Source organism: Acipenser ruthenus, chromosome 3 (genome assembly GCF_902713425.1).
Source record: "Acipenser ruthenus chromosome 3, fAciRut3.2 maternal haplotype, whole genome shotgun sequence".
NCBI classification, from domain to species: Eukaryota; Metazoa; Chordata; class Actinopteri; order Acipenseriformes; family Acipenseridae; genus Acipenser; species Acipenser ruthenus.
In genome coordinates, this window is record NC_081191.1 from 101,190,328 (window position 1) to 101,218,280 (window position 27,953).

The 27,953-nt window shown below is 38.0% G+C and overlaps 1 protein-coding gene and 1 non-coding gene across 2 annotated transcripts in view; both read left to right on the plus strand.

Moving 5' to 3' along the window:
• The first annotated feature begins 7,810 nt into the window (after positions 1-7,810).
• On the plus strand, positions 7,811-7,884 carry trnan-guu (transfer RNA asparagine (anticodon GUU)). The gene has a single exon. It is a non-coding gene; the product is annotated as a tRNA-Asn (tRNA).
• A 9,008-nt stretch (positions 7,885-16,892) lies between these two features.
• Positions 16,893-27,953, plus strand: part of LOC117394806 (dnaJ homolog subfamily C member 1-like) — a 51,164-nt gene continuing 40,103 nt past the window's right edge. The window contains exon 1 of the mRNA XM_033993400.3: positions 16,893-17,270. Within this exon, the coding sequence (XP_033849291.1) occupies positions 17,121-17,270 (150 nt within the window). The 5' untranslated portion in view covers positions 16,893-17,120. The remainder of the gene's footprint in view (positions 17,271-27,953) is intronic.

The window sequence follows — 27,953 nt, forward strand, 5'->3', positions numbered from 1 at the left end:
TTTAAAATGTATTTAATAGCCTATACTAGCATCAATTATTATCATTATTTGTTTATTTTAGCAGACACCTTTATCCAAGCTGACTTACAGAGAATTATGCATCAGCTGCAGTCACTTACAACAGGTTAAGTGACTTGCTCAAGGTCACACAATGAGTGAGCTAGGATTTGAACTGGGGACTTTCTGGTTACAAACCCTTGTCTTTATAACTACTGGACCACACAGCCTCCTGGTTCTTTTAAAGAGTATCCACATAATGTTTTTTATAAATTGGATTAGCAGTTTAAAAATATAGGACAAAATGCATGCATAGTGACAACTCTTCCAGTGTATGTCTGTCAGCAAGTACAGTGCCTTGAAAAAGTCTTCACACCCTTGAACATTTTTCACATTCTACTGCCTAAAAATACAATTCAAAATGCATTAAAGTAGGAGTTTGTTTCACTGATCTACACAACATCATCTACACTTTCAACGTGAAAGAACAATTATGGAAATATTCAAAAAGTAATTAAAAATAATTAAAAAAAAGTCTTGATTGCATAAGTCTTCACACCCTTTGTCATAGCAAACCCAAATTAGCTCAGGTACAACACAATGCCTAACAAGGCACATAATAAGTTAAATAGAGCCCACCTGTGTCCAATCACAGTAGTTCAACTGATTCGAATACTCCTGGATGAAGAATCAAGCTGTTTCTGTTGTATGAAGTGAATTTGAAGCAAATGGCAAAACATGTCGAACAAGGAGCTGCCAAAAGAACTCCGGGATAAAGTGATTGAAAGGTAAATATTGGGGGAAGGCTATAAGAAACTTTCAATGTCTTTGAATATCCCTTGGGGCACTGTCAGGTCCATCATTGTAAAGTGGAAACAGTTTGGCACCACCAAGACACTTCCTCGATCAGGCCGTCCCTCCAAAGTCAGTAGCCGTGGCTTAAGGAAACTGCTGAGGGAGGTCACTGTGAGGCCTAAGATTACTTTAAAAGAACTACAGAGGTCTCTGGCTGAGAGTGGGGAAAATGTTGACTGTTCAACAATTTCAAGAGTACTCCACAAACATGGCCTGTATGGGAGGGTCGCAAGAAGGAAGCCACTGCTGAAAAAAAGCCATATGATGTGCCACGTAGCTTTTGCAAAGAAACACTTAGGGGACACTGCACGCATGTGGGAGAAGGTTTTATGGTCTGATGAGACCAAAGTGGATCTTTTTGGTCTCAATGCTAAGCAATATGTGTGGTGTAAACCAAACACGTGACATCACCCTGCTAATACCATCCCTACAGTAAAGCATGGTGGTGGCAGCGTTATGTTTTGGGGATGCTTTGCAGCAGCAGGGACAGGGAGGCTTGTGAAGATCGAGGGAAAGATGGATGGTGCAAAGTACAGGCAGATCCTGGAGGAAAACCTGTTCCAGTCTGCCAGAGACCTGGGACTGGGGAGAAGATTCACCTTTCAGCAGGACAATGATCCTAAGCACAAAGCAAAAGCAACAATGGAGTGGCTCAGCAAGAAGAAAGTGAATGTCCTCGAGTGGCCTAGTCAAAGCCCAGACCTGAATCCTATAGAAAATCTGTGGCAAGACTTGAAGACTGCAGTCCACAGACGACCCCCAGACAACTTGAAAGAGCTTGAGCTATTCTGCCAAGAAGAATGGGCAAAAACTGCACCATCCCGCTGTGCTAAGTTGGTAGACACTTATCCAAAACCACTCATGGCTGTTATTGCTGCAAAAGGGGCTTGCACCAAGTATTGACTCAAGGGGTGTGAAGACTTATGCAATCAAGACTTTTTTTTTTTTATTTCTAATTACTTTTTGAATATTTCTATAATTGTTCTTTCGCGTTGAAAGTGTAGATGATGTTGTGTAGATCAGTGAAACAAACTCCTACTTTAGTGCATTTTGAATTGTATTTTTAGGTAGTAGAATGTGAAAAATGTTCAAGGGTGTGAAGCTGCTTTAGATCAAGTTTCCTTTTGCTTTTCTGCCAATACACTGCTGTGCATTAGATGATGATGCTGTCACTTAGTGTTATAAAGACACTTTCATTGGTTTAGCCAACAGCTAGAACAGAACCGTAACACAGACTTATTAGAAACATAGAAAAACACAATATTTGAGTAACTGCAATAAGAACCGCAACGGAAAGGTAAAGGGTCATAAAAAAAATGCTTTGAAAGTAAATGTACTTACTCTGCAACAAGTACTCAGCAAATGCCTTATTTGTTATGGTTACACATATGGATTTACATTTCTGAAACTGTCCATGGTACTTGCAGGCTCTTTTCACGGACAAAGAGAAGCACTGAACTGTATAATCATGGAAATAGGCATGTGTGCTTATATATGGGAAGTCCATTTATACACAAGAGCATGTGCGTCTATGTATGAAGAGAAAGAAGAAATGAAAAGAATTAGAAACATACCTCTAAGGCATTACATTCTCATGCTCCCCCATGCAGAGTAGGTTTTTTTATACTCTCTGGTGAGCATTTTTTTCCTGCCAGTTCTAAAGTTTTGCATGTTGTGGGGGGCTTATTACAGGAAATATCAACTGGATGAGCCCATTGAAAAAAATGCTCATCAGTTATTATAAGGTAATGATGGAACTCCTGAGTTAATAAAGCATCTTTTGAACAAGGGAGTTTCATTATTGAGGAACATGCCACACTAATGCCATTATCACTATCATACTACTGCTTTTTTATAAAGTGAATTAAGAAAAAGCCATTTATTTCATTGATTGATTTTCTTTCTTAAACTGAATTTCAAATTATTTTCAGAGATAAGGTTAGAGAAGATTTGTTATTTTATTGACACTGTTCACCTATCTGATTTAGCATGTTGGTCAGTAAGGAGATCTCCTTTGAAAAGAACCAGAAATGAGACACATACAAATAGAGCCCTGCTGTACTCCAGTACACAACTGCACACAAATGGCAACCAATGTGAACAATTCAGTGGTGAGCAACATTATCATTGGCCCATCTTCTGTTTTGCTGAAGATCTTTTGTCCTTTCCTGTGCAGTAGCTCACATGTACTAATTGCAGTAACACTTCTGCAGTACGTCTGACCTTCTACAAAGCGATTAGGAGGATCTTTTTGGTTCCACTGTATTCAAAAGAGGTGACTGTCCAAGAAAATAATGGTAGCTAGGTTTATGTGAAGGTGAGTTTATTAATAGAAGGAATTCATTAATTAATTAATTGACTGCTGAATAATTTTGTCTAATGGTATTAAATGTTGGCCTACATTATGGCAATTTGATATATGGGAAAGACCGATATAGGGAATTGTAAATTTTGCATTTTGTGGTTCCCAAGTCCCAAGCAGGCAGTTTGCAGAATTCTAAGCTGTGCTCTGGTAGATTTTTTAATAGGTTTGGTTTCACATGGACCCCTTGGTTTTGATTTTCAATTAATGGTTCCAGCGTGTTTTATTCTTTAACTGTAACAAAAAGAACATGTGGATTTAAAGAGTCAGTATCACATCCATATAAGTTATAACAATGACTTTAAGATGTATTGAACCTTGCTGTGCTGTTTCCTGTCTTCCCAGAACACTTGAAATCATTTGCAGTACTTTTTCAGCATTAAGAACTGCTTTGGGCAACTCTGATCTATCCCGAAGTCTGGTGGTATGTTTATATTTTTGGCTACAGTCCCGGAATTAGCGTCTTTATTCTTTCCAGTCAGGTAGTGTGCTGCTATGAAAATCAGTATTACACCTATTATTACAATACTGTAACTATTATTCTCATTGAGAGGTTAGCCAAGCTGCTCAGGTTGCTAGGATATGTGTTGTGTCCAGCAGTGCTATCTGGGATGAATTAACTCAAGGCCTATCGTTTTTAGACACCATTAAAACATAATTTTTTTAATTTAAATTTCAACTCACTCTGAAAAACTTCCCTAAAAATATCGTTTTGTGTGGCAGCAAGAAATAAAACAGAACAACATTTCACTTTTCTATTTTAAAATAATTATTATTAGGGCTGCAACTGTCGCTTTGACTAGCACATGTGTAGACTATTTTATTTTGCCTATGTCATGAAAATACATCTTCTAATAAATCATTTGCAACTGTTTATAACAAACACAATTCTAAGAACTTACATCATTACTAGTCCTTTTGGTGGCCTTAAAGTGAGGTTTTACTGTAATCTGCTGTGTAATGCAGCTATGATATGGAAAGCATGTACTATTTTAAACGTAATCTATGCTGTCTTCATGTTAGTGGAAGTGCATTAGCTTCAGCTGTTGTTTTGGTTTGATACTTGACATCTGTTATTAAGTTAGATCTACAAACGCTTTCTGAATATATTTCATGCACAATGCTTTCTTAGGAACAATCTGCAGATGTGTTGTATTAAAAAAAAAAGACATGGGGCCCAAACTTTTTTTTTTATCTCCATTTGGCACAGTATCTCACTATAGTTCTCTAAAACATTGACACTTAAATCTTAAGACTAATTCTTCCAAAACAAGTAACAAAACCATTATAATATTGGAATTTAAAAAAGGACAAAAAGAAAATACAGTTTTGATTGTAAAATAGGAAAGCTAAGGTAGTAAAGTATAAATGTGTTTTCAATCTTGACATAAAAAGAGTCTCAGGCCAGCTTCCCTGACTGGAAGACAGATTCTATAATTCAGGAGCTTTACAAGGCCCTTGATGATTCTTTCTCTCGTGTTCTCACTGTAAAAAACATTAAGATTTTAAACAGGAGTAAGATAATGAGCATGAAACGTTTTCAGGTAAGATACAAACTTACAGAATAAAACACACCCAAAATATTGCCTGTTTAACTATGAAACAGAACATCTTCCAAAATACATCATACTTTTACAGTCACTAAAGCTATTGATGTGATGAGCGCTTATTTTGGAAAATGAATCACACAACTCAGTATTTCTGTAGACTTGACTGTGTTAGAGGTCTAAAATCTGCACGAGTAATGAGCACTGAGCTTATATGTATGAATCATCTTGTACGTGTGTAGGTATATCGCTTTTACGTAGGTATATAACACATTTTTGCATGAACAGCTTATTATATTTTTATTAAACTTATATTAATTTATTTAGGAGTATTAGATTCTGGTAATATATGGTAATATCTGTCTGCCTCTCTGTACATTTATCTATCTGTATGTCAATGTGACAGGGTGGCTGGGTGGTGACGTCAGGTTAGAAGCAGGAACTAAAAACTGACACCAAATACTGCAGATTTAAACAGAACAAGACGCGGCGGCGGTGGAGGTGGAACCAGCAGGTATTCTCCCTCTGCTGGTGGAGGTGGGAGCGACACACAGTCCTCCCACGGCGGTGGAGGTGGAACCAGCAGGTATTCTCCCTCTGCTGGCTGGCACCTTGGTTGTGGACATTCGGCCTTCCCCCTATTGGGCTGTGGACGCACCTACTCTCCCCTCTTGGGCTGTGGATGCACAGACTCCCCATTCTTGGGCTGTGGACGCACACACTCCCCCCTCTTGGGCTGTGGACGTTCGGGCTCCTCTCACTCAGGCACAGAATATTCGGGCTCCTCCCACTCTGGCGCAGGACGTTCGGGCTCCCCCCACTCAGGCGCAGGACGTTCGGGCTCCTCCCACTCAGGCGCCGGACGTTCGGGCTCCTCCCACTCAGGCGCAGGATGTTTGGGATCCTCCCACTCAGGCGCAGGATGTTTGGGATCCTCCCACTCAGGCGCAGGATGCTCGGGCTCCTCCCACTCAGGCGTAGGACACTCGGGCTCTTTCCAATTAAGCGCAGGACATTCGGGCTCCTCCCACTCCAGGTCTGTGTCCTGGAAGACCTCCAGGCAGTGCTGCTCCTCATGCCCGTACCACATGCAGTTGGTGCACCACTCCTCTTCCTCTCGCTCCTTCTTTCCTCTCTGCATCTCTTCCTCCTGCCATATGGGGTAGGTGCCTCGTGAAATGTGCCATGGCTCCCCACAATTAAAGCACTACTCCTCCCCCCACAGGCAGGTAAGGAAGACTTGCTGTGGCTGTTGCTGCTGCTGTCTCCTTCTCATCCTCCTATTTCCTTTCATCCTCCTTCTTCCCCTTCTCACTCCACATGTAATAATAAAAAAAATGAAAAAACGAAAAAACTGCAGTACCCTCTTCTGCCTGAGTCCAGGAGGCGCTGGTGATCCAACATCTGACACAACGTGTGACAAGGTGACTGGGCGGTGACGTCAGTACAGCAGCAGGAACTAAAAACAAACTGACACCAAATACTGCAGATTTAAACAGAAAAAGACGCGGCTGTGCCGTTTTATTTAAATAATACAAAAATAATATAAAAGGTTTTAACAAAAAGAAACTTGCTCACAGAGCGAAATAAAACAGTTAAACAAAAACAAGTCGCGAACACAAAAATAACACAGGTCAGGCTTTCGTTTCGTTTCGTTTTGTTCTGTTTTGTTCTGTTTTGTTTTCCCTCGCTCCTCGCTCGCTCTCTCTGCTCTAACACCCACACCTGCAGCTAAAACAGCAGGTCTTTTATAACCTGGCTGAGGGGTTAACTGGCTATCAATTCTCTCATTACCCCTCAGCCACAGTCTGCACAGGTAGCATTACTATGCATGACTGCCAGTGACTGCATGAAGCCCTGGCTCTTAAAGAAGGTGGTGAAAATGACTTGGCCGTAATTCCACCAATGCAGATGAAGATTCTGACAAATCTGACAAAATAAGTTGAATGCATTCCTACTCATCTCCCTGACAAGTGCCCAATGCTAAACACAAAAAATATAAAAATGAATATGTAGTTTCTTGTGAGCACAGCATAATATCTCGTGAGCACAACATATATAAGCCCCTTTCACATTGGCATGCTCTACCCGGGTCTGGACCTGGTGTTGTGTAGGTCAGCTGTGCGATTTCACACTGCTTTTGATAAAAAGGTTGACCTGGGTGACAGTACACAATGCCCGTATCAATGCCCTGGAAGCAGCTTGTTCGCAGACGCTTCCATCCAAGCTTCTCTGGATTGAACCGTCGACCCAGATGTTGATTAGAGCAAACGTTTCTTCATCCCTGCTGCAATCTGTCTCATGGTGTGTCTCAAGCAACACAAATATGGCTAAACAGAATAAACAGAAAGTGAAACCTTCACGCAGGTGTGGCTGTTTGTTACATTGTCCACTTTCTAACGTCATCATGCATTTTGTCTTGTTTGAGCCAGGTCAACCCGGATATGACCCAGATCAACCAGGGTAAGACCCAGGTACGTGGTTTCACACTACACGAGATTGTGACCTGGGTAGCAAGAATCAGGGTCGGGACCAAGGTAGCGCCAGTGTGAAAGGAAGTTGGTAAATGACTTTGTCAATACAAGTGGAACCCTTTCTGCAAAATAATCCCATAATTTTCAAAATACGTTTGAGAGGTCAAATTTGGGTTTCAAGCTATTGCTGGCACGCATGGCAGTATTTATATGACTGCTTGGTATTTCAACCTCCAAATCTATGTTACATGGCAAACCAAAAGAGAAAATGATAGAATATTTTGCACTGTACCTGAATTTTTACATGAGCATCAGCATTGATGATAAAACAACAACAAAAAAACCGCGGACACGACCTCGGTGTTCTCATAGCTGGTTACAGCCATGCTTGTCACATAATTATGACGGGTGTGAAGTACAAAAATAATATCTGTATATTCATCATAATAAAACTATTGTGCACCCCCACTCCACCCAAAGTAGTGGCGTAAAATTTAGTGCGGTGACATCACACAAATGTCTGAGAACATACTGTCTATGAGAACATGTTCTTTTTTTGTGTTTGAAGAACCGACGTCTCTGTGGCGCAATCGGTTAGCGCGTTCGGCTGTTAACCGAAAGGTTGGTGGTTCAAGCCCACCCAGGGACGAGAATTTTTTAATTTTTTTATTTATTTATTATTATATTTAAAATACATTTAAACATATTTGTGTATATGTAATTGCACGCAGGTTGCATTGTTCTTTAAATATATGGGTATTTAGATTAAAAACAAAGCAAATATGGCTCTATCCTTGTGATATCAAACAGGAGCACCCGTGTAATTTGACGTTTATATGATTTCGTTATTAATAATTAGATTGTACTATTACTTTAAAAGCCTAAATAAGCACATTGGGTCCAGACTGAAAATCACCTTCATACGCTTCTTTAATTACGTGACGAATAGTCTACTATCATTTTAATGAGAAATATTGCATAACTCTACAGCATTTTTTTTTTTTTTTTTTTTTTTTAGAAAAGGACCCCTATTTCTCTCACAGGGATTTATGTCTGTATCGCATACCGTGTCCAAATTATATCAGAGGCTAGTTGTCAGAATATGATTCTATGAGATTGTCTGGAATGGGTATTATATGGTGTAGCCCGCTACAATGGTGATCATAATATATGGGGAAATAAAAAAAAAAAAAAAACATTAAAAAAACAAATGCATTATTGAATTATAGGCAGAATAGTTTTAAAGTACAGCACATTGATGTTTTGTACTGCGGGTCGCAATACGTAAATGGAAAAGCTGAGTTTTCAGTAATGTCGTCATAAGATTAACTGTAGCCTAAATACGTGCAAAACACTAAGCACGTCTTTGCTGTGTGTCTACGGACTAGTCGATAAACATGACAGGCGCCTTTCCACTCGTCTGTGGGCTAAACAGCAGCTGCGGTTTTTAAAGTGTTAAGATAAAGGTCAACACTGCTGCGTTTTTCAATGATGTTACACTAGGCTATTATTATTTATTTATTTTTTCTCGGTTAGCATTAGGTTATTGGAATTCTATATTAAAGTAAAAAAGTCTAGATACATCCGTACAATCAAACACATTTCATTAACACACCATGTCTTATACTAGGACTAGTACCACGACTACTACTACTTATGTTTATTTAACACGATTTTAATATGAAACGCGTTTTAAATGTTTTTGATGTTTTACAAGAAAATTAAAATCGTAATTTACTTACTTTATCACATTATTTTAACAAGTTGTAGCCTACTGTTTCAATTAGAAAAGTATTATTTTAAGCGACGGCATTAACCTTTTAATCTAAATGACCTTATCGACTTTACTACAGTAAAATAATAATAATAATAATAAAGAAAAATACATTGTCTGATTTAAATAATCGAATTAACATTGGAATTCTAATAATTCAATTTTAAAACACTCGTATTCCTTGCGAGTAAAGGTTGCTCAGATTAATGCACTCTTGGTATCTGTTATAAACAATATTACCTTAGTTCACGCATATAATAACATAAACAGGTTTAAGTAACACATACCAAATAGGCCAGTAAATCCGTGCCTAGTAAAACGACCTGTACAAACGCAGGCTAAGTAAAATACATGGAACTTTAAATTAATAACACATCTATTTTTAGATGTATGGCCAATTTCTGCATGCTCAGTTTATATGACATACTTGTGGCAACTGCGTTTTGTCAGAAACGGTTACAACACAAATTGTAAAATCGTTAGATTATGTATTTATTTGTTTATTTATTACATTTATATAGCGCTTTTCATACAAGGTACACAAAGCACTGTACAGTGCATTACAAAGTAGGCTCCTCAGATTCATTTTCATTGTTTTGTGATCGAATGGAAAGAATACACGTGCAGAGCACAGTGTGAGCAGAGTGGCGGATAAACACAACCCTGCTAGTATAACAATGCACTGTATTTCAAATATGTTTCATTCTCAACACATTAGGCTACTACTAGCAGCTACGGTTGTAGAATCTCCTTATAGCCTACTGGTATGCTCTGTAGTTAGTCGCAGTTTTGTTAATACAGTAGCACATACATGACAGAAATATGTAGCCTAATTTTCGAAGGACTGAAAGAGTCTGATTTTAAAACCGTTTTAAAACACAGTATTGAACAGAAGGGCACCGCGGCCATGTTGGGTATGTAAATCTCAAGTGAAAAGCTGTATTCGACAAAATGGATGTGCCAATAGCTGCTGGTACGTCTCGTCCCGATTTGCTCTCAAGCGCAGGTAGCCCACATGCTCATTCAGCCCCATCCGGAACGCAGCGCGTATTAGCTTTCATAGTCGACAGAGCAGAAGCTAAAACCCAGATAGAGAAGTTCCAGTACGGGCCCTAGTCCCCATTATTCATGTCTCCCTGTTCTCTTTAGCTCGCGGCGGAACAACAAAGAAATACCGAAAGGATCATTGGAATCCAATTATTGTTACCGCAGCTGGACACAGATGTAGCCTAAGACGGCTTATTGAACTCAGAACAGTGTTACACAGACACACACGGTGTATTTGTATATTCTAGAGTTATAATCATGAGTTAAATTGTGAATGAATATATATATATATATATATATATATATATATATATATATATATATATATATATATATATATATATATATATATATATATATATATATATATACACACACACTTTTTAAAAATATACATGATGTAAAATCCATTATTATTATTATTATTATTATTATTATTATTATTATTATTATTATTATTATTATTATTCAGTTAGTCACGTGTGGCCATGTTTAAAGGCCATTGTCTTTTTTCATTCTTCGCGTTGCTTCTATTGCTGCACAAGCCTGCACTTTAGTTGATATTTTAGTTCCTGTTCTAAATTTATTTCAAGGCGTTAAAGGTTTATTTTTTTAATTTTTTTTAATGAAAACGATGACAAAGATATTGGCAAGTAACGTGGATCTTTAGTTTTCTATTTCATTTTGTATAAATTACTGCTTGAGAATTCTGCACAACTGTGTTCATTTGAATGTATTCATTAATCTATTATTATTATTATTATTATTATTATTATTATTATTATTATTATTATTATTATTAATAATTTCACTTTTATTCACTAACTTAATTTTACACTGATATGTAAACTTTTATAAATAATGTCTTTTTTTGGATGAATCTTCAAATATGACCTAAATATTCGTTTTTTTTCTGAATATATCTTTTCAGTTAATTTGTCTCGCAGTCATGAAATCAAGAATAACACAAGCCTTTACGCTATATTTAAACCACACAAAAAAGTATGGTACAAACTGCGTACCAAGAAAATCCTTTTAAAAGGCGACAGGCATTATGGCAGTTATAATTTAATGGTTTATAAATTATAGGGATTCAAGTGGGCTAATAATCTGAGGAAAGGCAAATCTTAATACCACTCATCTAAACCCCAAACTACAAATCTGTAGCTCAGTTCATTTAACTGTATACAGTGTATTTGTTTTGTTCAAACACCACCCATGATAAAGAGCATTCATCTCTTAACAACATTAAAATAATTCTTAAACTAAAATAAAGAAACCTGAGATGTTTAGCAGTCATACTGTTGTAAAAGAATATGAATGCTAACTAAACATTTACCAAAAAATCTCTGTTTTAAGTGTGTTTTTATGAATAAAATGTACTATTCATGAATATCAAATAGTTTTTTTATGTTAATAAAACAGAGCTGGAAAAAAAAATAACTCACTGTGTTAAATAACTCACAAGTCAAAGCTTTGAATAAATATGGGACCAATGTCACATTGCATTGGAGAGACAATGATCCATTGTATTTAAAAGAAAAGTAGGGAACTTCCAATGATCCAGGAACTCGTGTACACTTAAGACTGGAACATTTTAATTTACTTAACATTACTGATTGCCGTTAGGATGTGATATGTTGATTTCAAGGGTATCCAACAAGATATTAATATGATTTTGAAGTTAGTATGACATTATCTCCAAAAATAATAATAATCTTTTTAAAACAGTAATAATAATCTTTTTAAAACAGTAACAGAACAGTAACAGAAGAGTACAGTTCTTTACCGTAAAACATCATTATATCACTCACAATTTTGTACTTTTTAATTGTTTCACATAGAGGAAGTGTAATTGTCCTTATGTCCTGAAAAGGACCGTCCGGCCCTCAGGACCAGCACAGAGGTACGGAGTTTCCTGGGCCTGGTATTGTACTACAGGTGGTTCACCTAAATCATGGTTTGCTTGGGACTCAGACAGTGCTGCCACCTTTAAAGAACTGCAGAAGGCCCTCACAGATGCCCCGGTCTTAGCATTCTCTGATCCCCAGAAGAACTTAATCCTAGACACCGACATGAGTGACTGGGCGGTGCTGGCCCAGGAGGGCCTAGACAGAGAGAGGACCGTGACCTACTACAGCCGGCACTGAGCAAAGAGGAGCAGAACTATTGTGTGACCCCCCAAGAGCTCCTGGTTGTGGTACAGACCACACATCCCTACAGTGCCTGTTTAGCTTCCACCTGCCAGAAGGACAGGTGAGCTGCTGGATCGAAGTGCTGCAGGGGTACAACTACTCTGTGCAGCACTGCGCATGTTTGGAGGAGCGGGAAGTGCAGCAGGCCTGTGATGTGCAGGTAAGTTCTGCCGCTGTGGGTGTGGAACCCTAGTGTTCGTGGAGGTGTTTGGACCCAAACAATGCCGCTCCATCCGCAAAGTGATGGGCTGGTGGAGCGATTTAACAGGTTTGGAAGAAGGGACTCTGCCCGAAACTGACCAGCCACTGGCAGGGCCTGTGCGATGTGCTCGAGCGGCTCTCCGAGATGACCTACCAGGTGATGCTCCGCAGGGCCTCCACCAGGACCGCCTGGCCCCCTACCGCCCCGGGATGGACCCGGACTCCCCCAGGATCCAGAAGAGGCCAAGCCTCGGGACCATTGCCAGAGCCACCGGCTGGGGAGTCGGACATTGAAACCAAGGACAGGGTCGACTTCCAGCCATCGCTGACCTTGTTCTGCTGTTCCATTACATAGTTCAATAGGTTGTTAATGTCATTCTGTTGTTTGTTGTGTTTTGGTGTGTGTCACCCTAAGAGTCTGCGTGGCGCTCATGGGTGGGGAAATAGCTATCTGGGTGAGTGAGTGAGTGTAGGTGGTGCTGAACTACTTGCTGGCTGGTGGTTTGTCTGCTTTAATAAAAAGAGCTTGAACTAATTCCAGTGTTGCCTATCTCTCGCAGCTAAATCCTAACAACAGTGCTTGTAAGCACTACTGCCTGCAGACATTACGCACTGTGTGTACCATTAGTTTGGAAAAATTTGGTTTCATAACTGTGGACTCGCATAATCTTGTGCAATCGGTTGAAGCGAAACTTACATTTTATGCTTATAGAATTATAGTGGTAGTAATGAGCAAATGGAAGCTGATAAGTTTGGTTGAAGCCTTGAAAAATAGCAAATATCTTTCTTCTGATGATCCAGAATGTTACAGGATAATTAAGTAAAAGCACCAAACTGTCTGTTTCTAGCAGTTTTAAAAAACGGAAATACGTGCAAATTTATACAAGTTTAATTTGTATTTAAATTGTATCAGTGTTTTATATTATTATTATTATTATTATTATTTATTTCTTAGCAGACGCCCTTATCCAGGGCGACTTACAATCGCAAGCAAATACAAATACATTCAAGTGTTACAATATAAGTCATACAATAAGAACAAGAAATACAATAATTCTCAAGTGTGACAAACCACAATTCAATAATACAGCAGATAATAGTGAAAGTTACATCAGGATATGATTAAGTAGTGATAGTTACATCAGGATATGATTAAGTACAAAATACTACAGATTAAACACTTGGCAGATTACAATATTCTGAGGTACAGGATTAAATGCAGTAAAATAGGGGGCAGATAAGAGCAAAATAAAGCATATTTAAATGAAGGGTGATAGTGTCCCAGGATACAACAGAGGAGTTCTACAGGTGCTGTTTGAAGAGGTGAGTCTTAAGGAGGCGCCGGAATGTGGTCAGGGACTGGGCAGTCCTGACATCTGTAGGAAGGTCGTTCCACCACTGCGGAGCAAGGGTGGAGAAGGAGCGGGCTCGGGAGGCAGGGGAGCGTAGCGGAGGTAGAGCCAGTCTTCTAGTGCAGGCGGAGCGGAGAGGTCGAGTGGGGGTGTAGGGAGAGATGAGGGTCTGGAGGTAGCTGGGTGCAGTCTGATCAAGGCATCTGTAGGCTAGTACAAGAGTCTTGAACTGGATGCGAGCGGTGATCGGGAGCCAGTGGAGCGAGCGGAGTAGTGGAGTAGCGTGGGCGAAGCGAGGTAGAGAGAACACCAGGCGAGCAGCAGAGTTCTGGATGAGCTGGAGCGGACGGGTGGCGGACGCAGGGAGGCCAGCCAGGAGGGAGTTGCAGTAGTCTAGGCGGGAGAGTACCAGGGCCTGGACCAGGAGCTGGGTAGCATAGTTGGTGAGGAAGGGTCGGATTCTTCGGATGTTGCTCAGGAAGAATCTGCAAGTGCGTGCCAGAGTGGAGATGTGCTGGGAATAAGAGAGGCAGGGGTCCAGGGTGACTCCAAGGTTCTTAGCTGATATTCAAATTAATAATACATTTCCTAATCATTAACACGATTGCCAAGTTGTTTTATTATTATTATTATTATTATTATTATTATTATTATTATTTTGTCACAAAGTTTATGTTAATATGTCATGCTTATGTTGATATGTCATGCTTAGGGGGTGATTAATGATTACATTAGTTGAAGTGATTGTGACACTAGTGATTGGAAATGGAACCAGCATAACAGATTTGTGAGCTTGTTTTCCCTCTAGTTTCAGTCTGTATTTCATATAGGTTTATTTGTACCTTTTATTGCTGTTGTGGACTATTTGGCTGTCACTGTAGTTGCCGTTCTGTCTCGATGGCAGCACGCTGTGTTTATTCATTTTTAGAAAGGGAAACGGTGATGCAATTTGATTGCAGTTTTCTAATGTGACAGTGTAGGTGCTGTGAAACTCAGGAAAGAACAAAAATGCAGCACTGTGATTGGATGAAACACTACAGCATGGTGATGCAGAGTTGTTATCGGCATGAGATGGGATGTCGGTTTGGTTCAGTTTTGCATACCATGTGAAAGATTTCTGGGACCGCTCCTACTTGTAAGCGCTACATTATTTTCTGTTTTTATTTTAAATGGAAAACTATTTGTAAATAGGTTTTTAAAATATATATTTGTAATGCAATTTTTACTTTTACGTTTGAATAAAATAAAACTGTTGGTAGATTCAGTGTGTGCATGTAGTCAGAAGCCTATATTTCTTTCCCCTACCTTTTATTTTTTAACTATCAACATTACTTCTATTACTTGAAGAAAAAAAAATCTAGAACCAAATTCCTGTTTTAAAATCTGTTTTATAGCTGCTGTCCATAAAGTGTTTTGATAACGGCTCTGCTCCGGATTGTAAATAATCTTCTGCTTAATGCTGATGCTGCTGCTCCCTCTGTTCTTGTCCTCCTTGACATAACTGCTGCTTTTGATACCACAGATCATAGCATTCTTCTTGAATTCCTTCAGAAGTATGCTGGGATCTCTGGAACCTGTCTCTCCTGGCTGTCCTCTTACCTATCTGGACGCATGCAGTCTGTTTTCTATGCTGGAAGCAGTGGTGACGCAAACCCGGTCACCAGCGGTGTCCCTCAAAGGTCTGTTCTTGGGCCTCTTCTCTTCAACATCTACATGTTTCCCTTGGGTCACCTCATCCGCCAACATAGCCTAATGTTTCACTCCTATGCAGATGACACCCAGCTCTACCTAAAACTTGACCCTGGTTGTCCCTGTGCCATGGTCCGGCTCTCAGCTTGCATCCAAGACATCGAGGCTTGGATGTCTGCCAATTTTCTTCAGCTCAACACCAACAAATCTGAACCTCTTCTAGTAGGATTGAAAACTCAACTGAAGAATCTCAATATTGTTGCCTTGAACCTCGGAAACTGTCTGCTGCTGCCTCCCCCACTGTACGAAGCATCATCTGGACAGTAACCTCTCCTTTGATGCCCAAATCTCTTCTGTAATCAAATCCTCCTTCTTTCACCTCCGAAACAAAGGTTCGTCCTTACCTTTCCCTCCTGGATGCAGACATACTCTGTCATGCATTCATCTCCTCACACGCCATAAACCGATTGCTGCTGGTTCAAAATGCTGCTGCTAGGATCCTTACCAAATGTAAAAATATGATCACATTACCCCCTGTCTTGCCCAGCTGAACTGGCTACCTGTAAAGGTCAGGATTACTTACAAAATTCTCCTGCTTGCGTACAAGGCCCTTCATCACACAGGTCCAGAGTATCTCTCCAACCTGCTGACCCGCTATGCCCTTGCACGCAAGCTGAGGTCCTCTGACTCTGGCTTGCTTGTTATACCCAAGCAAAAGTGCACCACACTCGGAGAGCGTTTTTTTAGATTCATGGCCCCCACTCTCTGGAACTCTCACCCAGCTTTAGTGTGTGTTGCTCCCACAGTCGCTCGCTTCAAATCAACTCTCAAGACCCACTTGTTCTCTCTTGCTTCCAATGCTCTTCAAGCCTGATATCTGTTATTAGCTGTTGTCTAAATTGCTATTTCAGGTTTTTCACTCCATCATATTCGTATGATTCTGTATGACACACGCATCCACAATGTTTAGAATTCACAACCTATCCTTGTATTTAATGTATTATGCCTGTATTTAATGTATTTGCATTGTTTTTTACTGTTTGTATTTAATGTACTATGCCCTGTATTTCACTGTATTTAATGTATTATGCATTGTTCCTTGCTATATTGTAAAGCGCTTTGTGATGGTGGTCCACTATGAAAGGCGCTATATAAAATAAAAATGGATTGATCGATATTGATTACGATTACACTGTAAAATCCATTATATATAAAATGACAGTAATTTAAGTAACAAATAAAGAAAACAAACCAACCCCCCCCCCCCACAACATAAGCATGCAAACAAGAAGCAATTAACACTACCGAAGCAAAAAAAAAAAAAAACTCCCTAAACCCTAAACCTAAACCCGGAGGCTCACCGAAGCCCCATACAATGGCAGTGTGTGGCGGGTTGCTCAGCAACCTGACGTAGGCCCCAGGCTGTCAAGTCCTCCTCGCCGTTGTCCAGTATCGCGGAGCTGCGGATCATAAATGAAGCGCGTCTCCTTTAAGGGGCTGAGAACTGTAGCCACGTCTCTGGTTTACCAGGGGACCAGGTCAAGGAATACTTAAAAGGGATATAAGCTTTCTATTGCCTTGTTTTATTTACCCCAGAGGTGTATTGAATTACCGTGCCCACACGAGCATGGCTTTCACAGGTCCACCTTTCTTGGCTGTGTTGCTTATTTTCATCACAAACCCGCTGCCGTCATTCACATGGGATACTGATCTGGAGCTATTTGACTTGGTGGAAGAGATTCAGCAGAACTTTTATGAATTTCTGGCGGTTGCTCAGGTACACTTTTTAAATTGAAATCGTCCTTCTGTTGACATTATTGGTATTGCTAATTGTTTTACCGAAGGGATGGACTTCCGCTTTACAAAGCGGTTCAAGTTAGTAAACCTTCATCAGCGGGGTGATCCATGTTTCATTTTCACTCAAGCCGACAGGAATGCGTTGCTTTCTAATTTATAAGAAGTAACAGGAACTACAGATTAAATATTTTGTACGTTACAAAGTGTTCAGTTGTTTATTAATTATGTTTGCTGGGAGCTCGTCACTGATTAACATTTTTGAATGAAACAGTTTTTCTGTTAATTTGTTTCGTTTCGTTCTTCTATCAGTCCAAACAACAGGGACTAATGATTTTTCTGGATGTAAGCATGGTCTCAAATCAGCAATGCATATGTGTCCTTTTGCGAGAGAGAGGGGTGCTTGACCGGTAAGGGAAATGAAACGAACAGGGAAGCAGCTCTGACATGGGGATAATTAAGTAGGCGAACCCCAGGCTTTGGGGGGCCTTGGTCAAGTTACACTATAGTGCAAAAAACGAGCTTGTGTGATGAATATGCTTGGTTTTCGGGATGAATAAGTTTCACAATTTACGTGATGACGTGTCCTTTTCATTGCCTTATCCGTTTGCAATTTCTCAGAAACGAGACACTTGAAATTGCATCTGTTCAGGCGCAGAATTTAATATGTGTCTCCTGAACCAGCAAATGTATAGGGATGCCAAAACGGTATACATAACCTTAACACCAATATTCAGCTGTCCTAGGGCGAGAAGCACAGCCCTTCAGTTAAATGCAAATACAGCTACTTTAGTATATTCATATAATTGCAATGCAAATTTACTTAAGCAGTTAAATCGTTTGAATAACAGATTTGCATAGCAGCAAAGGGAAACGTTCTTGTTCAGTGTCTTTGCACTGTTTGCACAGTAAGTCTGCTAGAATAAGTTTAGCAAACAGAAGATGCCAGAGTTAAGAGCCCCCAAAGTGGATATCGGGTCAGAAATTGCTTCAGCACCCTAGAACTCAAAAGGGATAGCAGATACACACTTGTGCTTTTAATGTCATAAAACTATGGTTCTCTCTTTCCCCCCCAGTCTGGGGAAAAAAAAAGATATGCTACACTTTTTGTACACTCACTAATGGTATTTGCAGGCTTACATTAACCCAGACAGCAAATAATAGCAAAACATACAGTAGTTTCTATATAAATTCATCTAAGCTATGTGTAGTACATTGTGTTGTGTACAGTTGGCAAAATTGAACTTGTATCCATCTCTTGGAGAATGGCCCTTATGTCAATGCTCAAAGGTCTGTCAAACAGTGAGTCAGGCATTTTATTTGTTTGAAATAACATAAAAGTAGTAGCTGATCTTTTAAAGAGAGTTTGCTGTGTCAATTATTTGCTGTATAGATGTATGTAAACCTTGCAAAATACTATTGGCTAGTGTACAAAAAGCGTGTGCGTTTAAGTAGAAGGATGAATTTTACAATTCTCATTTTATTTCCCGACTTTGAAAGAACATTATAATCTTCTGAGAAAAAATGTTATGATGCACTAAAAACTGTGTTGACCTCCACTAATGATATTTTTACATTACGTAGCAACTAAAATAATTCTGAATGCAGTTTTCCCAGATGCTTGTTTTTAAACTGTTGAGGGGTGAAAGCTGCTGAACTAGTTCTTTGACAGGGGTGTCCCAGTCCCTCAAGCTGAGGGAGTATGAAGCACCTTTGTGGCTTGGAACTTGGTTTCAGGAGACTAGGTTTCAGGCCACTGCATGGCACACCAGGGGAGGCTTGGGGTTTGATACAGCATAGTTGCCTCAAACTAGGTCTCCTGGAGCCAGGTTTCAAGCCAGTGCTTTTGAAAAAGTGGCTTTGTGTTCCCTCAACTTTAGACGAACATTTGAACAAGAAGTCTTTTATCAGTGTCTTGCATGTTTTAAAATGTGTCTAATTTGTATTACTAACTTTCATTTTAGTACAGTAGACTTGTTCGGAATACTGGTTGAAATCTGTACTATTTCTTGTCTAGTCTTTTATTATATGTTTTGGATAACCTCAAGTTATTTAATCAAAAAAGTACAGTGGCAAATGTTTTTTGTACCTTTTTATATGCATGGACTTATTTACTTTAAAATGATGACCTGCACTACAGATATGCATGCCACCAGTTGCAGTGATATTTGAATTTACCTGTGTGTGAATTTGTTTTCACAACTGCTTTCATTGTGTATTTCATTATTATATCATCATGGTTTGCCTGGTAGGTCTGATTGTGAAACAGAGGTTCAGATTAGCAAGAGTAGGGCCTATACCTTGCTAGAAATGGTCACCTGGCAGCACTAAACAACCTCCTTAGTAAGCCTGTGTGGCAGTTAGCACCTTACTTTAAATCCACTGTTTTGTCTCCATGAAAAATAGCTCTAGATGTCAGAACCTCCACTTGGTTATCACTAACAGGTTGGTAATGCTTGTGGTAAAAAGTCTACAGTATGTGAAGGTGTCTTGAAGCATTGTACTGTTTCCAAAGAACAGACTGTGCTGTGTTTTTGATTTGGAATCGGCCAAGCAGACATTTCAGAAATATTTAATTTTTCCTGGCAGTATGTACTGTGTATATATATTTTTTTATTTAAGAGTGAGGACTGGGTAATTTGGTGAATATCAAATTAATCTGGCTGAAGCTGGTTCAGCCTTCTCATAAATCTCTCAAATGAAGTATCGGCATGTGATGCTGGTTTCATAGTCCCTTATTAGAACTAATCTTGGTCTACCTAATGTTATTGTTAACAGGTTAGGCAATCCAGGATTAGTGCTAACCATGGTCTGAAATCAGCTGGTAGAGACCTCAATGAAACTGAAATATTCCTTTCAATTAGATGATTGCAATCAATATCTCACTTATCAGTCCAACAAACAAAAACAAAAAGTAAGCTTTGTTGAATGCATCTTTTAGTTTTTATGGTTTATAGTAAATTGGGTTGAGATATATTCATGTTACATTAAACTTGTGATTTTTAAGACTGCTATGTAACAGCAGCATTTAAATGATGAATGGGGTCTTCTCAAAATACTGGTTTATTAAATTTAAGAAAGAAAAAAAATAGATTGCATGACATGCCCCATCTTTACCATGTTACCACCTTGTTTACTGTTATAAAAGAATCCCTAACAGCTGCTGTTATGAACACACATTTTAGTATTATTATTTGCTTATTTAGCAGACGCCTTTGTCCAAGGCGACTTGCAAAGACTAGGGTGTGTGAACTATGCATCAGCTGCAGAGTCACTTACAACAACGTCTCACCCGAAAGACGGAGCACAAGGAGGTTAAGTGACTTGCTCAGAGTCACACAGTGAGTCGGTGGCTGAGCTGGGATTTGAAGCAGGGACCTGGTTACAAGCCCGTTTCTGTAAGCACTGGACCACACATTTGTCCTGTTTTCTTAAAACAGCACAGTTTATTTAATAACCAAGGAGGAAACACTAAAGATGTTGTTGCTTAGGTGCACAGCCCAAACCAAGGCATATGAGTGAACAGCATTGATCTTGTAAAACCGGGCAGAATACTGAACCATTGTTTGTATAGTAACTGCATTGCATCCAGCAGTGTCATGCTTAAACTTATATTCACCAGAATTTTAGAGCAGCCCCACTCCTCTCTTTAATGTTAGCTCAAAAACCTGAGAGTAGTGGTTAGGGCTCTGGACTCTTGACCGGAGGGTCATGGGTTCAGTCCCAGGTGGGGGACACTGCTGCTGTACCCTTGAGCCTAGATTGCATAGATTTCTCCAGTAAAAAAACCAACTGTATAAATGGGTAATTGTATGTAAAAAAATAAATAAATAAAAAAAATGTGATATCTGTATAATGTGAAATAATGTGATATCTTGTCAGAATTGTAAGTCGCCCTGGATAAATAATAATAGAAAATACATGATTCTAAAGTAGTTTCTTTAATTGATATTCCAATAAGATACATGTCCCTTTTCTTGTTTTATTAAATAATAGATTAACCTACATTTTGAACTGTCTGAATTAAATGTAATAATTACATTTGAGCCTAATAATGTAAAATATCTTATTGCACTGAATGTTATGGAATAGGCTATTGAGACCTTAACGATGGTCAATATATCATTTACATGATCTTAATTGATTTAATAGAAAATCTAAAGAAACCTGTATTATTCAGTCATGACTACCTGGCTGTGTTTATTTATTTAACTTTTTTCTTTCTTTTGATTTATGTAAAACTGATTTGTAGCACTCTTTGCAATCATTTAATTTTCAGGAGAGTACCAACAAATAACTATTGTTACTTATTACTTTGCCTGGTGTTTATTATTTGTAAATTCTGTTAGAAACACTCGCCTACTACAAACAGCAGTTCCATAGTCTGTTTCTACTGCTTGAGCGGGAAGGTCATGTGCTTGTGGGCTTTGGAAAGCCCACCCTCTACAGGGCTAAGATGGCACTTCAGTCTGTATGGATATTATTACATGTGCAATGCTGTACATCGAGGAGGGAACAAATACAGCAGTAGAGCAATTTAATGTATAACTGACAAGATTGCAAATTATTATTCCCTTTCAGCAATGCTACTATAAATAGTTTGTGCATTAAGGAGGAAAGTAAAAAATGATATAGGTTCATAACCCAGACCGGAATTGGTTTACTGGTTTGATGTGCTGAGTTAATAATAATAATAATAACAACACTATTTTGAGTTCTACATCCCTTTCAGTTTGACAGAGAACCTTTTAAATATTTCCTTCCTACACAGCTCCATTGGGAAAATATAGCCTAGTGCAATAGAAGCGAGGCCTGGATGAAAACACAATCACATTTAAATAGAAAATGATATATTTTGGTTGAATGTTTTAAGAGTTCTCACTGATTTATTTTTTCTGGAGAGATGTATTTGATTAATCTAAACTGGTGGAATTGAAGTGGAGTTATTCAAAAAACATTCAACTGGCAACGTGACTTTTTTTTTGTTTTTTAAAGAACCAATTAGACAACGACTTGAAATTGAAAATTCAAAATGTGCCAATATTTAATACATTCATGTTTTCAGTAAAGCTGCTTTTTGAAGCTTTATCACAGAGTGCACTGGTGTTATGTCCTTCTGCAGGGAAGCTGTCATGTATTCCTGCACAGGCCACCTCTGTAAAACAGAAGCCGACCAATTTCAATTTCAATTTTCAAATTGCCTTGTCCATTTCAATGAGTAACTTGACGGTCTTGCCTGTGCTAAAGTATTTGGTGTTTATGTTGAGAAAAAATTAACTTTTGATTCATTCAATTGTAATTTTAAACACTGGTTTATTACACCTAATAAAAATACCTTTGTGCCAGCCATTTTGAATGTTTCCTTTCAACAATTAATCTGCCTAATAAATAAATAAAGAAATAATACAATGGCCATAGTATTTAAAACAATGCGAGAACAAGAGTTATAATTTGCAGGAAGTAATCTTAATCTACAGTAATCTTCTTAATCTACAGTCATTTTTAAAGCGTGAATGCTGGTTGTTTGATGCTGTTGGTACTCCACCAATGGGACTTGCATATAACTGGTAGTCAGTCCCTCTGTAGAAAACCTTTCCTGTAAATAAGTGTTTTGTGTTGTGGCTTTTAATTGTTTAATTAAAAAGCCATTGGCAATACTGCCCCAATAGAGTTTTCCAGAGATTTTTTTTTAGGATTCTCAGCAACATGTATTGGTAAATGGTTGCTTAAAAAAACATTATTACGTTTGTTAAAATAATTGTTACATTGGGTGAGAGAATCTGAGTGAATAGACATGGAACACAAATTATTAGGCACTGAAGTTACTTTAATCGAGTGGTTCACCAGAAACAAAAAAAACAGATTTTATGGGAATTAACAAAAAAAGATACAATTGCTGTACGTTTTCCTGCCTATATTGCCATTATTATAACAATATTGCTGTATAGCTATGCAATGCTTCTATGGAATTTATTTGTACTCTGAATCAGATGACTGCCGGCACCCACTTTTTAAAGATCATTATTTAAATCAATCATTAAAATAAATTGCTCATTAATAGGTGGTAGATATATTAGTTAGATAATAGATATTAATGGACTATTAATATTAATATACATATTATAAATGGTAATTACTGTATATTTGACCAATGAGATTGAACAGTACGTGCATTTTGGATGGTTATAGGTTATACAATAACGTTTTTTAATTTAATTTAATTTATTTATTTATTTTATTTATTTATTTTATTTATTTATTTATTTATTAAGACATTGAGAATGGAAATACAAATATATCTTTTGTACAAGACTTAAGCTTGGTTAATTGTACTGTAACCGTAGATATTGTGATCTTTACGCTGTGTGCTGTACTAATGCTAACCCTGCAGACTGATGTGTAACTGTAGATATTGTGATCTTTACGCTGTGTGCTGTACTAATGCTAACCCTGCAGACTGATGTTTTACTGTAGGTATTGTGATCTTTACGCTGTGTGCTGTACTAATGCTAACCCTGCAGATTGATGTGTAACTGTAGGTATTGTGCTCTTTACGCTGTGTGCTGTACTAATGCTAACCCTGCAGACTGATGTTTTACTGTAGGTATTGTGATCTTTACGCTGTGTGCTGTACTAATGCTAACCCTGCAGATTGATGTGTAACTGTAGGTATTGTGCTCTTTACGCTGTGTGCTGTACTAATGCTAACCCTGCAGATTGATGTGTAACTGTAGGTATTGTGCTCTTTACGCTGTGTGCTGTACTAATGCTAACCCTGCAGATTGATTTACTGTACCAATGTCATTAGTTACATTAAGAAAGGGATGATTATGCTTAGAAAATCCAATTGATTAATCATTGTCTTTAACGATCTTGGGGTCTCAAGGTTGTCTTTTATTCGAAGTGTGCACACAGCATACTGTGCATACCACATTCTCATTTCTTCCATTGTTCTTGTATTACAAAAGGTGCCATGTTGGCCATGAATGTTAATGTGTATTTCATTGTGTATGCAGTAACATTAAGAGGGTGGTATTTTCCAGTCAGTTACATCCATTTTAAAATGTAGCCTAATCAGAATGGTACATTTTAAGGTCAGTTAAAATTGATTTATGTACAGCATTTGTCAACTGCAGTATTTTATAATGAAGCATGTCTTACACAATACCTTTCCCCATTGATGTACCTCAGTACCTTGAATGGTCCCCTGTCTGTGCTGTGACACAGACAGGTGGCTGAAATCAGTACATTTAAGTTTTTTATTATTTAATATCTCAACACCAATGATACTGCTTGAGCCATGATGATGAAGAAGAAAGAATGCTTGAAAAAGTACACTTGTGTGCTTGGGCACTGGTATTAATTGGGTCAGTTCACTGGGGTTTATGTTGTTCTGATTTAAAGCACAGTGACTGAATACAATATACATGATTGGTTTAAAATGGTTGTTCTCCAAACTAGAAGATGGATGTTCTGACACATTTGTGTAATTCATACAGTACAACTGTATAATGTCATGATATATTCTATTGATGAGAAACTTTTCTGAAAGCCTTAAATTCGATTTTTTTTTTTTTTTAGTACAGTTCTGTCAGAGTAGAATGCTGTGTGTTTTATTTTAACCATTTATTTTATTTAAATTATTGTCCAGGTCATTCCATGGCTTGTCATGACACTGTTACAGCAGACCTAAATTTAAAAAAGGGTAAATATAGATATGTGGATATATTTGACTCAGTTTAATAGAATTTGGCCAATTTTAAAAAACAAGCCAAAAAAAAAAAACTTTAGCAGAGACTAGACCCCATTTCAGGGAGCAGACCCTGCTTACAAACACCACTGTAGTCTGTCCGAGCAGAGCAGTGCAGTGCAGTGTGAGTTTTGCACAGCAGATGACAGCATTTATCTGCTTTTAAGCCCAAAATTGACAAATACTTCCCTCCTTCAAGGAAAAAATGATGTCTAAATACAAGTGTGAACTTCCTGTAAACAACAACAACAAAACCCATTTTGCCCGATTAGGGTACAACCATAACCTTGAGTCTTGTGCTTGGTTGTAAACATGAGTATTTGATAAAAGTAAAAGGAAGGTTGCCTGAAATCTGACCTGCTGCTAATGTTTATTCCTCACATGAAATCTATTACAACTAGATTAGCTTGGGCAGCTGTTGGAGTTGTCCTAAATAGCTGCTGAAACACAATCTCATATAGAAAGGCTATGAAATCACTGCTGAGTTTGTGCAAGTGACATGGTTTGTTGTACACCTCCCTAGAACTGCAATACTTTTGGGGAAACTTCAGTTCTAAATATCTGAAAAATAGCATTTCTAAATGTTCGAGTAAGTGGTGTCTAAAGTGTATTTGACATTTTGGACTATATAGTTCTTGTTTTTCAGTAGAGTACTAGGCCTGTAATGCACACCACAAGTTTTTTTTTTTAAAGCGATAATTAGATGTCTCAAGGTCTTTGCTCCACAGTGCAATTGGCTGGTAAAGACAAACTAGTAACAACCACTTTCTGCACTCTTCTGTGGTCTTTAAATTATCCCATGCTGAATAAGTTTATACTGCCAGTATATGGTTTGGTTATTAACAGATTGGTTGCACTGCAAATGGCATTTTATAAAATTTAACACAAACATTTGCTATAAAACGTCTGTATTATGAAATTTGTTAATTTACCAAGGAAACGAATATGAGAAACAAAACAAATACAAAAATAAAAATAAAAAACAGAACAAAATCTGAATTTAGGTTTTGATTGAATTGATCAGTGTTTAATTTAATTATACAGTACACTCAGGGCAAGATTCTGAAATGCAAGCTGAAATTTCTGTCTTACAAAAATGTCCCTGGTTTGGGTTTGGAAGCTCTGGTTGTGCACGCTGCTTTATCAGCCTGTTGTGATGCACAGGGATCACATACCAAAAGGGTTATGTTGGTCTGTTTGGTTCTGTCTGCCAGCCAACCACTTGATGGCAGTGGTGTGGAACGAGAGCTCCAGACTCCTGAGAGAGCTTGCAGGCAGGCCGTTAGGCCTATTGTGAACTGTAAATGAGGAGGAACAAAGGGGGCTCTGTCAGGCGTTTTGATATTATTCACAATTCCTGGTGATTTAATATCAAATTTACTGTCTATTAGAATGACCCCTAGATGGAGCTTCAGTTTTGTGTATTTAGGCATTATTATTATTATTATTATTATTATTATTATTATTATTATTATTATTATTATTATTATTATTATTATTATTAATATTTTCAACAGACATTCATTTGAGGTCAAATCAGAAAGCTCCATGTTTCCTGGTTTTATAAGCCTATTTAATTTGACGTTGCTGTTTTGTGTTATTATTTATTTAGTGTTGTATTGTAAGGCTATAGTGAAAAAAGAAACTGTATACACAAACTAATAATTTTATTAGTACTTAACAGCTGCAGTTGATTGTCAGTAGATTAGCCACTTCTAAACATTTTTATCTAGAGCGTTTTGTTTTCAGGTTGTGGGGCTACAGTATAGCACTTGCTGACAGTGAAAGCATATAGGCTGGTACCTTGGTATATGAATTGCAGTGTTGCTCGTGTACCTCAACTCACCAAGTCTATTTTTAATTATGAGGATCAGATTTATGGTTCTGCTGATTCATATATGCAGCGAGAGCACTCCAGTGTTTTGGGGTTTGATGGCTTTCATTAACAGGTTTGAATTGCAGTGGTTAAGTCAAAGGCATAATTGGACTGACCTTTTTGCTTTTTTTTTTTTTTTTTTCTTCTAAATCATTCACTGCAGAATATTAAGTGTGTTTTTTTTTCCCTATGAATTCAAGAAAATGATAACATCTTATTTTCTATGGTTCCATGTTAAATGCATTCCCTTTTTCCACCACAAAGGCAGTAGTTGCGATTCTAGACAGTGCATTTTAATTTATAATCCCCTCTAGCATAAAAACTAGACTAGAGATTTAAATCTTGTACTGAAAAACAAAATTCTGTCCTGGTAAAAATTGTCCTTTTGTTTCGCTGCATGTATGAAATTGGAGTGCCTGGTGCACACGGGACCTGGCACCTGGTTAATTGGTAGTTTTAAAATGTACTGGGGTTATTTCACCTGGTATTATCTGGATTCATCACGGCAGATGTTGCCAGTCTTAATTGCATTTCTTATTTACTTGGAAGTCTTTTTTTTGGCACGTCAAAAACCAGTGAACAGTTTTAAAATGTTTTATATATATATATATATATATATATATATATATATAATATATATATATAATTTGTTAAAACACAAGGGCAAAACTGTAAGTGTAAACATCTTAATGATGTGGATAATTTTAATCTTTTGTATTCATTAAATGTGCTTTTCATCACAGTTACAGTATTGGCAATGAGTGAGTAATGTAATTTTGTTTCTGTGTAGTATAGTGTCCTGCCTTGACCACTTGACTCAGTATGTGAGTAAATTACGAATGGATTTCGGTGATGCCTTGCAGAAACAAACTAAAGAATTTCCTACAGAAATATAGAAGGGTAACTTGGGAACACTTTGCAGCACCTGTGACAAATGACAAAAGCCTGAGTTGCAAAAAACATTTTTATTAAGATATATCTGACATTTGTTTGTGTTGTATTTCTTTGTTTTTATGATGGCATTAGGCTTTATTCCAAAT